The following is an 18506-nucleotide window of genomic DNA, read 5'->3' as shown; positions in this document are numbered from 1 at the left end:
GCATATTTAAAATACTTTTGCATATGCTATAAAATACTTAGCATATTTTGAGCTCTTGAAACCTGCAGAAATAAGTGTTCTTATTTATTCTTTAGTCAGCTAATACCTCAAACACTACAGTACACTGCTTTTTGATAACTAGAAAATTGTGTATAAGTTGGTATTGTCCTAGATAAAGGAAATAAAACCTCGGTTCCCACCCTATTGTCTGCTTATATATCAAATAAATACATATGAAAATGTTGATGTATATCAGAAGAACAAAGCAGTCAAATTACACCAGAAAATACAACATTCTATATTTTTTTTAACCTTAAAATGATCTGTATTGATTTGGCTTGTTCATCCTGAAAGACTTTTACAAGCTGTCAATCTTTGGCAATCACAATTCATGTTAAGAGCCATGATTGTACTGCCTAGTTCTCAGTTTCCAAGTGTAACTTAAAAATTGTCAATTTAGATGCCTATAAGCATTGCTTGTTTTTCCATTTTCCTTTCCAGTAATTCTTTTAAACTGTTCTTCCTGTGTTTGAAGTATAGGTAATCAGAGAGAGAATGGCTGAGTCTGGCCTTTTCAAAGGGTCTAAAGCTCAGGCATTCCTTGTTATTCGCAAAGCCTCTCTCCTCTTGGTTCTCTTCTTTGTCTTGATTTCCTTTCCCCTTCTCCAGTCCTACTTCTCTCAACATTTCCTCCTTCTCATCACAGTAGGACTCTTTGAAATCTTTCACCACGTAGTCTGGTTTGCTAGACAGATCTCGGGGCATATACAGCTTGTTGTTTTCATGATGGTACATGACAGGACTGTACTGCTCTGCTTCATAGCAGTTGTCTTCTTCTTCCTCCTGACATGAGCTTCCCTTGGCACTCTCACCATCAGAATGAAATGAAATTCCTTTCCCTTGGCTTTTCTGGGAAAGGTCAAAAGGCTCTTCCTGTTCCAAGTTTCTCAAGACACCTGTTTGGGACAGCGTAATTCTTCCTCTTCCAAAACCTTATGGTGGTTTTAAAAAAAAAGTTACAATTTATACATAACAAGTTTATTTAATACTGCCTTTCTAGTCAAAGCATGGTTTGGGCTTAGATTTAAAAAAATAAAATAATGCAATTTGTGTGAGATGGCAGAATATTTAAACATTGAGGGCCCTTACAGAGTATCCTTCACTCAATTAGCTCCAAGCACTTAATAAACATTTGTCTCTTGGCACCCCAAGAGTTACTGTAGAAAAGCACTATCGTACCCTTTTACAGATGAGTAAACTGAAGCACACAATAGATTATTGAACTTGTCACAGTCGGTCAGTGACACAGCTAGGAACAAAAACCAGTAGTCCTGACCTCCAGTTGACTACTTTTGCTACTAGATTTACCTACTTCTTTCCCCTTTCATATTTTTAACTACACCTTGATCTTGATTGTCTACACCACAACCAAAGTTCTAATATCTGCCCATTCATGGGGAGGAAAAAAGGTATAAAAAGCTGTTAACACATTTTATGGCTACTCTGTTTCCAAGGCAATGCTATTAAAATGGTAGACCTGATCATTTCTAAATAATACATCTCCATTTAGTTTGCTCTTCCTCATTTAGTGGTGCTGAAAACCTGCTATGCATTATTCCGTACTTCTGCTAAGTTACTGGGGAAATCATAATCAGATGATATTTTTGAACTGTGTCTTAGTTTCTTTCTCTCCATAACAATATTCATATTTGTCTTGTCTCAATATTTGCCTGAGCGTCTGCTCTGTTTGTTTCTCTTCTGCTTGTTTGAAAACAGAAGTGAGCCCAGACTATAACCTCAGATCCAAAAACCCTCCAATTGTGAGGAAGCTCAAATCAGGATTCCAACTTTGCAGTTTGGACCCATCTTTTTTTTTTTAAATCATTGAGTGAAATCCTAGTCCGATTGAAGTCAATAGCAAAACTCCCATGGACTTCAGTGGGGCCAATATTTCACCCATTAGTTTTATTTCCTCCATACCTGGCAACAACTTCCACAGAATGCATGCAGCAGTTACTGTGTGACAGGTTGTGTTTGTTGAAAGGGTTTATTGCCTGGCGGAAACTCTTATAAATTCATCTGTTTCATGGCTGATAAGCCTGAGGGGGTGAAGAATCTGTATGCACTGAAATGCACATAACCTGCTTATAGTTTTGGGTAAATTAAACTCCATTGTACTGTAAGAGACAAACACGGGGGAGAAAACCCTGTACTGTAAATATCAGGTCAGCTAAACTGTTACATGTTAGGACCCACTTCTGATTCATTTTAAGACATTATTAAAATCATGTATTCCAGGCTATAGGCATCCTAGCAACTATTAAAAACACACTAACAAATTCCACCTAGCTCAAAAAGCCAGTTAAGAAAATCTAACTTAATAAAATCTCTCTGCCACCCAGATTCCCAAATGAAACCCATGCCCCAACCACCTCAATTCTGCCCAAATGCCTGTTTGAAGAAACGGGCTTTGCAGCATATTCTTCAAGGGTTAACTAATGAGGATTGTTCAGACCAAGATGGGGAGTAGATTTCAAAGGTGTGGGCCCTAATGGAGAAAACTCTCATGAATGCTCATTTCCTTGTAAACTCAGGGAGTTTTGAGTTCCTCCTCTGATCTCTGCCCAGCTTGACCCAGCTATCTCTCAGGTGGGAAGATTCTAGACCATTTGGGGCTTTACAGGTCAAACCTGACGCTTTGGAAGCCAATAAGCCGTCAGTGAGGATCATGGGGCGCTGGTGCCCAATGCTTCCCTGTGAGATACTGCAACAAAAAATCTGCTATATCTTGTACCAGCTTCGAGCCTCCGAAGGATGTAGCCCCTTATAGATCACCGCTGTAATAACCAAATCTTATAGTGACCAAGATATGGCTCATGACAGCATGGTCAAAATCTGAGAGGAAAAAGTTGCAATCTCCTGACCACATGAAGTTGGAACAAAGTCCTCCTGGCCACTGCTCCGATTGCATGGTCTAAAAACAGCTGGGAATCCCACCAAATGAAGTTGCAAATTTTACTTAAAAATAATGGAACTACACCCTCAATCAGGAGGGTCAATATAATCTCAGCTATGTCCTTCAATTGTTTCTTCAACCCACCATGATCACCTTGGTTTTATCAGGACTGACTCCCAACCAACTCTCTCCCATCCATGGCCCAAACTTATCAGTGAGAGAGAAAATCTACTGCACTATCTAGGCTCGACAAGATGGAGATACAAGGATGATGGATATTGGAGAACAGTGACAGGTCAGGCTGGGGGTAATGTTTAGAAAATATTGATGTGGTTCAATAAATCTCTCTCACTCTAATATAATCTCCCAGCAATATGAGTTCAGTAACTTCTAGTATCAAAAGCAGAGAAACAACTGTATCTTCTGAGATCTATGTTACTGTGTCCTTTACAGTGTTATTATGTGCATTCAAAACATTGCAAGAACAACCTTCTTGCTAATTATTACCTTGAGAATGAAATCCTCTTTCCATGACCCCGTGTTTGACTTTCATGTGTCTGGTGAGGTTTCCCTTCAAGGTGAATTTGCTGGGACAGTAGAGACACTTGAATGGTTTGCTGTCTGAATGCAAGTGCATGTGTCCCATTAAATTGTGCATTCTGTTAAATTCCTTCCCGCACAGCTGTCAAGAATAATGGAAATTAAAATGATTTATTTTGTAGATGCACCTACAAGGCAAGCAGGTAAATACAATCTCCCCTTGAGATGAGAATGTACTGCAGCCCAGACAGCTTCTGCCAGGAACTTCATTTTATCATTCCAAACTGTGTCCGAAGAACAAAAACAAACTGTCACTATAGGAATGTGTGCTTGGGCTTATTCTGTCCAGACACATTCATATACAGCTAAGCAAAGACTTTGTTTTTTGTTTTTTTTTAATGACATAAGAATCAAATTCAAGGCCCCTTCAGAATCAGAAAGCCCATAGAATGGGGATAAGAGGCTCAGTTCTATAGGCACAAGTGCAAAATTCTGTTCAGTCAGGCCATATACTTTCTGCTTTTTAAATCTAGACCTTAATCAGGAACAATACCATACCATGATGGAACGTGGAGAACTTTTGATGAAAGATCAGACAGGTGCAATGTATCAGTAAAGCAGTGAACCTGTGTATAGCTTCCCTATCCATGGACTTCAAATAACAGAAGCTTTTAGCTGAAAGATAGTAAAAGCAATTCCTTCCCTCCCCGTCCCCTCCATTCTTCTCTGATCCTCTCCTCTTCTGTGTACTAGCTTCTGTATTTTGTGCCTGTGATGAGTAAGCTGGAGTTTAGACAGTCTTGTGGCTGCAACAATGACTCAGGTTTCCTTGGAGCATGTTAGTTCCAGCAGCAGCCATTGATCCGGCAAGTTTCCCTTTGATGAAACAATATGTTGAGTTTTTGTTTTGTTTTGTTTCTAGATGTCTCCTTTCATTACCTCTTCCCCTATAAACAAAATGTGCTCTCAAACACACAGGCGTTTGTTAGCCCTGTTATAGACTTCTGGACTTCCAATTCCTGATAAGGATGTAACAAGTAACTTTATTTCTTCCTTTCGGATTGGTGTCTCGCCCAGTCAGGAATGTTTCCAGCAGTTGTAGAACCCGCTGCATGCTGTCCGTTTGAACTCCTTTTTGGAAGAATTTTAGCCAAAGACTTTTCCCAGTTGAACTGATTAATCAGCATCTTCATATTACATGAGCCCAGGGGCTCCTTAGCTAAATATAGTGCTTTCTATAGGGAGAAAATGCTAAAAGTGCATTTCACTAGATTTAAACTAGAAACCTTGGTTTCATTTGAATTTGGATTTAGATATTTAACATAGTTTTGGGAAATCTGCTATACCATTGTTTGAGGGATTATTCAAATTTGTCAAGCTGTCTACCAGAATATCTGCTGTTGTGGGGGAAATTTAAAATTGTGGGCTGATCTTAGGTAGAATACTCTTCCCTCTCTTGCCCCCCCCTTTTTTTGACACTATAACTGCTCCCCACTTTCCTCAGAGAAAAGTTAACTGGACTATTAAAAACTGCATGGTATCTGAGTATTATTTTAAAATCTACGATGATAGAGTTGAATGAATACTGAAAAAATCTGAAAATAGTCACTTGCATTTTTAAATGATTTGCTTCCGCTGTGTTAGTCCTTGTTTTGCCTTCTGCAAATATGCTAGCAAGTTTATTGGCAAAAGTGTTCACAGAAAAAAACAATTTTAACTAAATACTTCAGAATACTCACAGAAAATGAATTATTAGTTTGTAACTGTGAGTATTCACACAGGACACTTGATTCTAAGAGTTACTCATCCAATTAGGAAACAGGACTGTGTGTACTATGCATCCAAGAAAAGTAACAAACCTCATGGGTTATATTTCAAATTTTGAATATTTGCAATGAACAGGCTATGCACCATTTATAGTCAAGAATTATTTGTAGAAATTGTGACAAATCATTTCAGACCTATACATTCGACAATTATAAACTGTTCATAGACAACTGACTCATTTTCTGCTTGTGAAATCTTGTTTCGTCAATTGAATAGTTGCCCACTACTTGACCACCTCTATTCACAGCAGATTGTATACAGAAATAATAACATATGCAGATTTCACCATGATCTGGATCTCTTCCATCCTCAGATTGCTGTCTGATGCTTTTTTAATTTAGTTTTTTGCTAATCTTTTGTAGTGGTAGTGACTGCAGCAATTGACTTATCATAATCTGTGTGATCAAATACTACAGGATCAAACTCTGCTCTCATTCACATTCAGTGAGCAATCCCTATTGAAATCAATGCCTCAAAAAGCATCCTAAATATGTTGGGAGGGGAATAGAGAGGCAAAGGAGTGTTGATTAGCATAGTAAAATCTATGAAGGGCAATAGCTGCTCTTGACAGCAGCTGGAACAGCCTATGATATATCAATGGTTCTCTGAATTTAAAAACCCTTCATAGAGATGAACTGTGTTTTGCCAAACAGATATTTGTTAGCATGAGGTCATCTATTGTTTGTGTTACGGCTAATCTGTTTCTCAGCCTAGTAGATATTAGTACCTATACATCTAAAACACTAACCAAAGAAATGGAAGTAAAACACCAGTCTGGATAATTAAAGTAGTTATTTTATCTAGGAATCTTTATAAGATATTGGGTGTAAAAATGAGTTCTGTAAGAACCTTTTTGGCCAGTAGTACATATTTTTGCTTTCTTTACTCTGGAGGAAACAAAAGGGCATACAATGTGGCACAACATGGGTTTTAGTTTCTGGACAAAGAGGACAGGGTTTCCATTTCCCTGAATCATTCACAGTTTCAGGGATGGAACACAGCTAAATTTGCTACTGACCCTAAAGCCACTTTTCGCTAGAGCTGAGGAATGTAGTTGGAATCTGAATCTGTGATGGGGGAAGGGGGGGGAATGATGCCAAGAGAAAACCCATGGGAGAGGTGCTACAGGAAAATAAAACAAGGGAAATAAAATTATATCTTTTGGGTAGAGGGGATGGCAGTGAAGGGCACTATTACAGGGTGAGCTGGTCCTCTGTGGGGTTTCAGGCTCAGTTCCACTCTCTGCCAGGCTTAGCCTACCTTCCCAACTGAAAAGAATAAGTTCCAGGGTCACATGGTAGAAGATTGTGACTCAGAGTCAGTTCTGTGGGGATATAAATGGCAGCCTGAGTTCAGGGAACAGGCCAGAGAGAAAAAGGGAGCAGAGAGGCTCTCCTTAGGTCCCAGACAGACAGCCTGGGAGTGGAACCCTGCTGGGAGCCGGCTAGGAAGGCTGGAAGCCAGTCTGTTGGAAGAAAACTCCATCAGAATGTAGTAAAGAGGCTCTTAATTCCCAGGCAGTGAGATCAACGGGGAGCAGACAGTCTACTGTGAGAGATCCCAGGCCAGGGGAAAGGACATGGTTTACATGTGGAACTTACGTTAAACTGGTTTATTTGTGAGAAATAAAACTCCGTCCCTGACAAAAAGGAACTGAACTCCTATAGCTGCTGAGAGAACTGCTGCTTTGATGCACTGGCCAGTGAGTTTGGCCCACTGGCTTACAGGTACTTCATTACAAAACTTTGAGTAAGCTGAGCCATTTGCTCATGCTGTGCAGTAACCCATAGCAGAAAGCACCACCCTTAGAATCTGTCAAGCATTTTATGAGTCTATAAAATTTTTTTATAGCATGATTTCATTGTCATTGGCTACTGGTTTGAAACAATGCTCTTGGATGTAATGGGGAAGCTTGGTACACACTAGCACCCTCATGGGCAGTCTTAGAAGAGAAGTCAAGGACTGAATGAGCATGAATTAATCTTTTACTCCAAGATGGAAGCTACCAAGTGTACTTGGCAGTATTGGAGAGAAAACCGTATTGTTCTATATTAAAGGTCCAAATGCTATTGATTTCAGTGCCGACGGCAAACTTCCTATTAATTTCAGTAGAAGCAGTCCTCACATTTTACTATAGCAATAGTGTATCATTGGGAGCAATTGCTGTAGAATACTGTAGTATTTTTTTGTTAATAAGGAAGCCCAGACTTTGTTTTTTAAAAGCTGCAAGGATCTTCACTCTTCAGAGAGCAAGCCAAACGAGATTACAAGCTGCAGCTGGGTGAGGAAACACAAGGCACAACTATTTTCTACTCCCTAGCACCAGATAGTCTGTGCGTGACTGTGATTAGACATATAGGAAAGCCTTGTGTTTTCTTTTGCTATGAGAAAAAAAACACGAAAATTGCGGCCTGCAGTGAGATAGAAAGGCCACTGCTGTGCTGTCCTTCCCTTACATTCTTCTTCTTTTATTTTTTTTTTCTTCATAAGAAGGGTGTTCCTTTCCTCACAGAGAGAGAAGGAGAGGGAGAAAGACTGTAAACTGTCCAAAAGGACCGTGAGAAAACAGGAAACTTTGAAAAGTACAAGAGAAAGCAAGATGAAATCTATTTGCAGGCGGTTCCCTAGGGACATATGAGCCATTGTTAAGCCGGCAGTTCATGCAGCTATATCCTTCCTTCTGCTGAGGAGGAGCTTGGTGCCAAAAGGCTGCTATCTGGTCATTGCCTTAACCCTCTGAATACCATCCAAAAGGGCTTGACTAATCCAAGTTTCCTTTGGGGATTCTGCCAGACAGGCAAGGGAGATCCCAAAAGCTAGGGCCCCGATATACTCCTCACTTATAGCAGTACAACTCCATTTGATTTTAGAGGCATTACTTCTGATTCACACCAGTGTTGTGGGAAGAATCTGGTCCACTTACTTGTTTCTGTTCTGAGAGGGGACATTGGGTGGAGCTAGGAAAAAAACAGGTGTTCCACTGAAGCTTTTGCTACTAGCTGAAAAACATGTTGCTTACTACTCCAGTTTGTTCTGAATCAGAACAAAAGGCTGAAAGTTTTGAAATTTCCCATAGATCAAAAATTTAGAAAATAATGTATTTGGTACCATCAAAACATTTTGTTTTGATAAGGTAAAAATGTTTTGTTTTGGTAATATCAGGACAATAGAATATAACATTAAATACAATATGCTATAATGTTAAATATCACTGTAATAAAATAATATTGTAATATATAAAAATATGAACAAGCAGAATTGAAATGAAAGTCAAAACAAAATGTTTCAACATTATTGGAACAAAACAAGAAAGTTGAAACAATTTGTTTTGACTTTTTTCCATTTAAAATTTTAATTGAAATAATTATATTCCTGTAAAACATTTTGATTTTGACGAAACTGCAGTTTCCAACAGAAAACTATTTAATTGAAAAATTTTTGATTAGCTCTACTCTTGGTTTCCCTTAAGAACCAATCTAGTTCCAGACTGTTGAATGAAGAATTTACAGAGATTGCATCCAGATCAATCTCCAAGTGTTTATGCAGGAACTGGAAAATATTGCTTGCTAGGCATTTATGCTTCACTCAGTTACTGTGTGCGTAATAGTTACCCAAGTGAGAATGAAACATGCAAGTTTGGGCATTTTAAGATAAAGCTATATTACTGAGCCAGGTGGTCAGTTAAAAGAAGTAATACATAAAAGAATCAAAAAGGATGATTGTACAGGCCAGCCTTAAGCAGGAAAAGAAACTTGAATAACGTCTTCCCTATGAATTAGAGGTGGGTGTAAACCAGAACCACAAATCCAAATGCCTCCAAACTTAGGGGAAGTTCAAATCTAGGTGTGTTTTACATCCCTTTAATTTCCTGTGTGCTGTCTTGATGGAGGTAGCAATCCTGCCTAAGATAATCCTATGTTATTTGGTTGACACCACGAATAGGCAAACAAGTATTTTTCAGAAGGCTGTTTTGTTAGGATACTAATGTCCTGGCCAAATTTCAGTTGTAATAGGGCAACTACATTTGGCCTATTCAAAATCTCCCTGTAGTTCTGTTTTGCTATGATATACTTTGTGTCCTGCACCAGCTATGGTGTAGAATTATGGTGCACTGTTAACATTGGTACATTTCTGTGACTCCCAGGGTCAATGCCTTGATCTGTGTGTTTAATGGGTGCATCAGGTTGTTGAGCACTTTGTCTTCCTTTAGAATGAAATATGCCAGATAAATGTCAGGTATTTTTATTATCATCAGACTAGCAACTACATTCAGTACTCACTAAGGAAAAAATACAATTTCAAGATTGAGAATACTGATAATATTTAAGGGTGTGTGTGTGTGTGTGTGTGTGTGTGTGTGTGTGTAATGAAAAATAATCTGGAAGTTCTCCTACCCCTTTTTTTGGATGTTATTCCTGCCCTGAAACTACTTGGCTTAAGAAAAGAAACCAAACTATTATTTTGAAAAGTGAATTTGAAAAAAAGATGTAATATTCTTTTAGGCATTGCTTTTCCAATTGCATCCGGACACACGTAATGAAATCTCGGGAGCATTCACTGATAATGTACCTCTGCAAACTCATGAGAAATGCTTACCTTGCATTTAAAGGGCTTGACATCAGAGTGAACAATCATGTGTGCCTTCAGAGTCTGTTTCTGCACAAAGCTCTTGAAGCACAGGTGACACTGGTAGGCTCGGATATTGGTGTGGATCAACACATGTCTCTTCATGTTGGCTAGCAGAGTAAACTCCCGGCCACAGATCCCACATTTGTGCTCTTTCACACCCTTATGGAAACAGAGAGTCAGAAAACTGAATAGGTGTGCCTGTTTCAGTCATTTATTTTCAAAGCCGTTATATGAATATATATTCAAGCTGTGCTAGTGAAACAATGAATAAATTCAATTCTTGTTAATATCACACTGCTGAAGTGGTAGATATTTGGATACTTTTTTCTTCTGGTCAATTTCTGTAAGATTCTAAAAGGTGGAAAAAGAAACCATAAAATGTCTATACCACAAAACAGTATAAATAGGACTGAGGAACAATAAGTGTCACTTCCCTCAATAAGTTTTACAGAGCAGTCATATCAGGTTATTCTGCCTCAGCTTTCAAACTCTGTTTAGCTAATATTTTGCACTTCTATAGAGCTTTCATCCAAGGATCACAGAGCACTTTATGAATATTAATGTAGGGGAGCATGTTCTCCATTTCACACATGGGGGAAAACCAAAGCATGGGGAAGTGAAATCACTTTCCCAAGGTCCCACAGGAAGTCGGTGGCAGAGCCATTAAACTGAACCCAGGTCTCCTGATTTCTGTTCTGTGCCTTAGGCACAAGACCATCCTGTAGGCTATAAGAGCATCATGTGATTTTATTAGTGGTGAGAAATGATTATACAACACTGGGGGGAAAATTTTCAGAAGTATCTAACTCAGTGGTTCTCAAATTTTTCTGCTGGTGACGCCTTTCACATAGCGAGCCTCTGAGTGTGACCCCCCTTATAAATTAAAAACACTTTTAAAATATATTTAACGCCATTACAAATGCTGGAGGCAAAGCGGGACTTGGGGTGGAGGCTGACAGCTCACGACCCTCCAAGTAATATCCTTGCGACCCCCTGAGGGGTCCCGACCCCCAGTCTGAGAACCCCGATCTAACTCCTTTTAGAAAATGGGTCGTAGTAGCCTGTCGCTTGCTTTTGAAAATTTTACCCTGTATTAATATCACTAGGACACCCAAATGACAAACCAATGGCAAAATTCTGCTACCCTACTGTATAGCTTAACTACCAATTGCATGTATACCAATAGCATGTCAAACATGTATAAACTAATTAAGTGAGACATAAAATAACTTGCCAACATCTGATAACATTGAGCCTGGGATAATCTCTGTTGAAGTCAATGGTGAGACTTTGACTTCAGTGGGTATTGGATCAAGCCCTATGTAACAAAGAAAGAGCCTGCCTCTATTTTGAAGAAAAATATGGAAAAATAGTACCTGCTCAATTTTTGTAAGAAGCAAAGAGTCATGCAATTAAACAATAATATTAGTGGCACTGGGCATTTCATGGGGATTATTGACCATCCCTGGGGATAAGACATTAACTGTGGATACGAATGATAGCTTTGTGATACCCAACTACCTGATCTGAGGCTCCACTCAGGCAGTTAGACAGCTAAGTACTTAAATTGTGCTCACAACTGACCTCACCTGACTAATTGTGGGTGAAAAGTAGAGGCTCTTTCTTGGGCAGGTGTGTCACAAGGGTGAGGGCAAGAAGGTGTTGCATTTTTTAATTGCAAGTTTTTATTAGACTTTTAGGTAAGTTTAAAATTATAGTGTAAATCCAAAGAAGGGTTGATTCTACAGAAGTGACAGTAGGGGAATTGGGAAGAAAATCAGAAGTGAAAATAGAGATTATTCTTTAAAAAATTAGCTTATAATACTTAAATTTTGCAATTTTCTGTGTTCTTAATGTTTAAATTTAAACATTAACCCAAAGTAGACCCCTGGGGAAAAAAACACAAATCTGAAAACAATTCTTCATAAAACATATGGGTGTATTCGTTAGTTTATCAGCACTAGTCTATTAAAATGCATTTTGATTGTTAGATCATTTGATCTTTACAATATGTTTGTGATGTTGGGATAATTCTGATTTCAGTTGTTACACATCATGTTGAAAACTCTTTTCTGTTTTAAAACAATCTTCAGTTATTCATTCCAAATTATACACTTAATCCAAAACCTATTGACGCCAGTGCAAAGGCTCCCATTGATGTCAATGGGCTTTGGATCAGGCCCTTTTTTGCCCAGCTCTAGTCACTTGTACTCTGGATTATTTCTACATAACATGGTCGAGGTTGGTTTGGTTTTTCTAAATATAGTGCAGAAGCTGCTTATACAAAATCTGCCAAGCAGTAATATACTTGTCTATGCACAGGTATAAAAAAAGTTCTGTAGAAGTTTCATTGCTAAAGATCATTATACAAAACTATGGTTTTTATGAAGATAAAAACCAAACTGGAGCAGAGGATGTGAACTGAAATTTGGGAAGTAATACAAGCAACTTGATTGAACTCCTGGTTATGGTCTTTTTCTTGCATTGCCTTTTTTAAGACTAGAGCCAGTTTCTGTTATTGGCCATACTGTTCTGGTTCTCTTTGCATAAAATTCAGATCCATACAAAGGGCCTCTACAAGGGCCTGTATACCATGTCAGTTCTTTTTGGAGACTTAAGTGGGACTTTAATGGTGCATAATCCTTGTGCTGGCCTTCAGAGCCAGGGCAAATTTAATCATTAGTGACTTACCTTGTGGGTTAAAGAGTGTTGCTTGAGATGGTGGGGCTGTACAAACTCCATGCCACATTCAGTACAGATGTATGGACGGATGTCTTTGTGCTTCATCATGTGATTTTGCAGCTGGCTTGGGTACTGGAAAGTTTTATCACATTCTGTGCAATTGTATTGTATAGGACCTCGATGGGTTGTTAAATGTCTCTTCAGCTGGGCCAGGGTTGGAAAGTCAAGACCACACTCCACACAAATGTTCTCTCGGCCACTCTCATGCTTGGACTCGTGGGCTTTCAGTTCACTTGGATAGGCAAAACCTCTGCCACAGATCCTACAGTTGTAGGGCTTGATGTCACTGTGTTGCATCATATGTCTCTTCAGGTGACTGGTTTGGGTGAAAGCCTTGTGACACACCTGGCACTTATGTGGTCGAGTGCCCTGGTGTGTCAACATATGAGTGTGCAAGTGACTCAGCTGCTTGAAAAGCTTGCCACACCGAGTGCAAGCATGAGGTTTGATGCCGCTATGTCCCAAGATGTGGGTGACCAGGTTGTACTTGGAAGTGTAGGACTTTTCACACATTGGGCATTGCCATCGTTTTTGTTCTCCCCCTACATCAACATAATAGCTGTCGTCAATCTGGAGGTTGACATCTACTCTTTCCACCTTCTGTTTACTGTCACCACTTTCCCTCAGTTCAGTCCTCCTGAATGCTGGCTCCAGGGGTCTTTTCAGTTGGAAGGAATTCCTGAAATGGAAGTTTGGGGGCATAATAAAAGGAAACATCAGGCCAGGGTGGACTTTTGGGTAATAAGAGTAAGGAGTCTGCACAAATGCAGAAGTGTTGGGCCACATCATGTTGGGCTTTACTGGTTCTTGTTTAATGGGCGTGGCTCCAAAGTGCTCCAGATTTCTGTAGAACTGAAAGCCAATGTTACACAGATCAATCATTTGGGAGTTGTATTTGGGCTGTGTGGGTTGTTGGTACATCAAAGAAAGACTGGGGGAGCATACATTGTTGTTTTCAGATCCATGTGATGGTGATGTAGGATCTCCTGTGGGGATAGTGTGAGGCATTTTTGTGGGCATGCTTTTGCGTTTCCGGGACCCTCCTTCTAAGGATCCATGAAAGGTTTCTATATCCCCCAGGGAAGGACCATACTGGAACTGTGCAAGCTGTGCCCTGAATTCTTCACTGAGTGGTGCAGTTCTGTGAGACTTCACATCAGGGTCCATTGGCTGCAGGCAGTGTGATGTGTGTGTTTTGTCAACATTGAAACATACATCCTCATTTTTCATCGTATTTAATTCCTTCTGCATTGTCTGCCTTCCTTCAAAAATAATAATAAAGAAATTCCTTTATTTTTTTCTCATGTTCTCCTAAGGCCTGTATTTTATTGTGTAGTTTATATATTTTTTTTAAATTAAGCATTTATAAAATAGTCTCATGACCAAATAAGATACCAGTTTACTTCTGCTATACAAAATCTGTCTGTTAATGGAAACTAAGAAGCTTTGAAATTAGTGCTTTAAATCAAGCTCGGATCAAACATCAGCTTTATGATCTAATGTACTGTACTTGGATACATTGTTCAGCATATATTGTAATATTGCTGTGTAATTCAGCCAACCCACTTGTGGGCCAAATCCTCTCCTTGAATGTGCACGCACAGGCACTAGAGTTTGACTCTGTAACTAAAGGATACAACAATACAAACAAGAATGCCTATATTGCAGTATTGTTGTGACATAAAAATTCAAAGCCAAAACGTTTGAAGGTTGAACTTCTTTATATCATTAACTCATGCTGCTGTGGAGAAAACAATGGCAAAGTGAGTTCAGAACACTGTGTACCATCAGCTTCCACACTGGATTTCCTGGTTCCCAAAAAGTGGAGATAAACATTGTATGTGTGGTTAGGGAGTGAGGGGTTCTTCTGTTTTTAAAAAAGAAAAAAAGGTAAAATGTTGAATGGAATTCATGTGGGCAATATATATATTGTTTTTTTACCTGAAGCTTGTCAGGTAAGTAATGCAGCATTTAAACAAAGAAAACATATTTAACTTAGAATAATATCAACTACCTTTTCAGCTTTCCAAAGCAGCTGACAACCTGAGTTTGCCAGCTCTACTTTGGCAACATTTCACTGCCTTTTCATGCAATAAAGTCATTAGGCAAAATCCCGAAATCCACATGCAGATTTTATGCTATTGACTCCAGTAGGAGTTTAGCCTGAACAAAGATATAGTAAAATATCAAGGATTTCAGAATTTGGTCTATTTAAATTAGATCACTGGAATTTCATATTGACCCTACAATGGTACATGTTTTTTTGGTGTATTGCTGTCTGTCCAGGATGAGGTTAAAAGAAAGAACCAGACACATTTTTGCTTTGCCACCTATGACATGCTGAGGCAAGTTAATTTGTTGACAGCTATTAATAACCCCATTCTTGGGAGGCATGGAGATGGTCAAACAGAGCTAAAGAAGCTCCAGTTTCTTTATCAGGAAGCTCCAGTTTGGTGAAACTTGCTTGTAAAAATAGAAGGAAGATACATGGCCTAGATAGGGTGTGGAGAGCAGAAGATATCTAAAAGACCTGGTCGCAAGCAAATCATTTAAATCTTTTTAGGATATACAGGAGCAAAATCTGAGGAGTTCTGGGGAGGTATCTGAGGCAAAAGGCTAGGTGATGCTACTTTTCAGACACCCGGCAGATAAAACAGACAAACTTTTAGGATAAGAATCCTCACTGATGGTAGTAGAACTAACGGGAATGCCTCAGTTCATGAAGGAGGAACAAGTCCTGGGACCTCTAGACTTATAGTTAGTAAAAACAGAATAGTAATAGTAATAGCAGAATCTAATGTTCTAGTCTGAAAAAACTCTTTAAGACAGGGAGTATAGGGGCTATCATCACCTAGAGCTGAATTCCCACCCAAATCCAGTCCCTCTTTTGGGAACGCACAATGGTTTGGTTTATAAAAATGGGAAATCCTTTGAGACCCAAGAGGGACTTAGATGACTCCCTCTCCCCACATTCGCAGGGGGAAAATGTCAGGCAAATTTGAACTCATTTTAAGTTATTCTAAATGTATGTAATTTTAATTTGAAACCCACCTAGGTCTCAAAATGTAAATCTTCCCTAAATATTATGGGCCAAACCTCTGCCACAGATCTTACAGTTGTAGGTCCTGCTCCTTGTATAGTCATTTACATCTGTGCAAAGTACGTAAAATGTTAAACAAGTGTCAGGTAGTGGCAAATCAGGCCCTGCTGTCATTATTGTAATGCTGTCAAGAATCTATAGAAGCTACAATGAGTAAGTGCCTTGGTAGGTGCTCATTGCTCTGTTGTCTCTATGCTGCCTGCTTCTCTCAGCTTTCATTATCTTCATTGGTGTCTGGGGATTTCAAACCATCCTGAGACTGAAGTAGTGGCAGAGTGTTTGAGAGTCTTTTCCTTGAGGTAAAAGGAGCATTACTGGAGAGGAATCCTTTTATTGCTCAACAAAAGTATTAGTCACTTTCACAAAAAGCTTATGTCATATTATCCTATAATGGATTACCATATAAATCATCAGATCAGGTATACCTGGGGAAGAGGGAGTTCAATTATTCAAGAACCACCATTAACACAGAGGTTGGGTGCAGTCAGACTGAGGTGAATGAAGGACCTGAGGTGGGAGGGAGAATAAAAAAAATGAAATAAAATATGCCTGCAGTACCACTTCTCATAAATAATAAAATAGCATCTAAGGGCCCCAAATCAGGATCTGTGACTTTTAGGCCTGGTCTACACTAACCCCCCAAGTCGAACTAAGGTACGCAACTTCAGCTACGTGAATAACGTAGCTGAAGTCGACGTACCTTAGTTCGAACTTACCGCGGTTCAGACGCGGTCCACACGCGGCAGGCAGGCTCCCCGTCGACTCCGCGGTACACCTCTCGCCGAGCTGGAGTACCGCAGTCGACGGCGAGCACTTCCTGGTTCGACTTATCGCGTCCAGACCAGACGCGATAAGTCGAACCCAGAACTTCGATCCCCAGCCGCCGAACTAGAGGCTGGGTGTAGACCAGCCCTTAGACTCTGTACAAACATAGGGGGAGACACACCCCTGACTGTATACATTTGCAATCTAAGTTTTGCTATGGATCATCTTGTCATTTCTGGCTTATTATTATAGTTCTGTCAAGTCTTATACTATAGAAATCAAATATTTTTGTTGTTCAAGACAAGCAACAAACCTGGGGCCTGCTCCTACTGCCTCTGAAGTCAATGGCAAAGCTCCCATTAACTCAATGGGAGCATGATCTGCCCTTGGTTATAATCTCACTCCATAAAAGATTGCTAAACCTTTCAATGGATGACCAAATTATAGAAAGGACTCCAGACTTGATAACAGATTTAAGGATTAATTCCTTCACAGACATAAGGTGTAGTGCCTTCTGCTTTAAATAACTGTGCTAGAAGACATCATATTACAGTACCTTTTTAAAGAGCATATTTCCTCATTACTTTACTTTATTTCTCTTTAGAAGATCCCTAACTGACTCTAGAGTTAGGTCCCTCTTTTACTCTCAGCAGCTTAAAGAATTTTTTTTATCACCTTCATCTTAATTATTTCATAGATGTCTATCATTTTTAGCATGTAATCACAGCATATCTCCTTTCCTCACTCTTCACCTAAATATTAGTGTTCTATGCATAATAGTGATCAATAAGCTTTAGAAATTAGTTTGGTTTAAGTCTGGATAAACATCTAAAAGCCTGAGTATTTATCTGAGCTATCTAAGCTTCTTGAGTCTGAAAACACAGTCTGGAAATCTCACCAGGACAGAACTTCTCATGCTATCTTGGCACCTGAAAGTTTTAAAAAACATATACTGTATCAAGACACTTCATAGCTTAAAAAAGGTTCCATTTCAGTTGGAGTCTTGAAATAGGTAGAGAGTTTCAAGCGATTCTTATTTACCCAAATGGTCTGCCCATCACCAATGGAATACAAGCGTATGTCTCCTTAATTTCTGTTTTTAATTTCTATACATGAATATATCGGAATATGATGTATTAGATACAAAATAGAACCATGTAAAGCATCTTTACAGTGAGTTGGGAAAGCTGTTGAGGTTTTTCCCAAACAAAGCTTCTGTACCGCTATTTATAAGTAATGTTGTTATTGAATTAACTTCCTTGAAAGAGGAAGAGAGTTTTTAACACAGAAAATGAATCACCTCTTATTTTCTCGTTTCCAGGCATAATATTTCCCCAGAAGAAAAAAACCAAACTTGTACATATATCGTGCAACTCATTGTACCAGCATATATATCTTTAGAGTCCCATGGGTGAGATCCTGATCCTATTGAAGTCAACGGCAAAACTCCATGTATGGAAGCCATTACCAATTATTTGGAGAGACAGAAGGACACCAGTATAAATGTGAGTGGTCTAAATAGCTCCAGCTTAGACTATAACTACCCCTTTGCTTCACAATTGCTCTGCTGCTGCTACTACTCAGCAGAGATGATAAAAATAGAAATGAGACCAGAATGAGTGAGAACTGAAAAATTAAAAACCCTTTAAGATAGGAAACCCATACTAGTTTGATGTTCGAGTGGAGCTTGGGTCGAAGATCTGGAAACAAGCATGAAATGGAGGCTAGTGTGGAAAATATAAAGGTGGTAGATTTGGGCACAGCTCCTGTTAGCACTAATAGGAACTGTGTGTTTAAACAACCACATCTGATTCAAAAACATAGCTGAATGTACCATGTCAATTCATTCCTGCTCTCCCCGTGGGGGTTGAAATACGGATGCTGGGATTTGGGAGGAAAGAATGAATTGTAACTGCATTTTTTTACTATTTGATTACTTTGTTTTGT

At 39.1% G+C, this 18506-nt stretch overlaps 1 protein-coding gene across 1 annotated transcript; it reads right to left on the bottom strand.

Annotated features, from left to right (window-relative positions):
* Positions 1 to 357: 357 nt before the first annotated feature.
* On the bottom strand, positions 358 to 16302 carry ZNF366 (zinc finger protein 366). Its single transcript, XM_024215448.2, has 5 exons — positions 16220 to 16302; positions 12644 to 13956; positions 9920 to 10111; positions 3464 to 3638; positions 358 to 992 (listed from the first exon to the last, which is right to left on the bottom strand). The coding sequence occupies exons 2-5, from the start codon at positions 13943 to 13945 to the stop codon at positions 457 to 459; spliced, it is 2205 nt and encodes a 734-aa protein (XP_024071216.1). The 5' UTR covers positions 13946 to 13956; positions 16220 to 16302; the 3' UTR covers positions 358 to 456.
* Between the last annotated feature and the right edge of the window lie 2204 nt (positions 16303 to 18506).

This window comes from Terrapene carolina, unplaced genomic scaffold (assembly GCF_002925995.2).
Source record: "Terrapene carolina triunguis isolate 2854851 unplaced genomic scaffold, T_m_triunguis-2.0 Scaffold69, whole genome shotgun sequence".
Taxonomy (NCBI): domain Eukaryota; kingdom Metazoa; phylum Chordata; order Testudines; family Emydidae; genus Terrapene; species Terrapene triunguis.
The sequence above is the reverse complement of the archived record's forward strand: the minus strand, read 5'-3'. Positions and strand labels throughout refer to the sequence as shown.

Excerpts from the sequence above, each read along its gene's own strand:
- ZNF366 (XM_024215448.2), bottom strand. The coding sequence starts at position 13,945 with ATGCAGAAGGAATTAAATACGATGAAAAATGAGGATGTATGTTTCAAT. Across the intron at positions 10,112-12,643 it reads AACACTCTTTAACCCACAAG|GGTGTGAAAGAGCACAAATG; the intron begins GTAAGTCACTAA and ends TGTTTCCATAAG. Across the intron at positions 3,639-9,919 it reads TCAAGCCCTTTAAATGCAAG|CTGTGCGGGAAGGAATTTAA; the intron begins GTAAGCATTTCT and ends TATTCTTGACAG.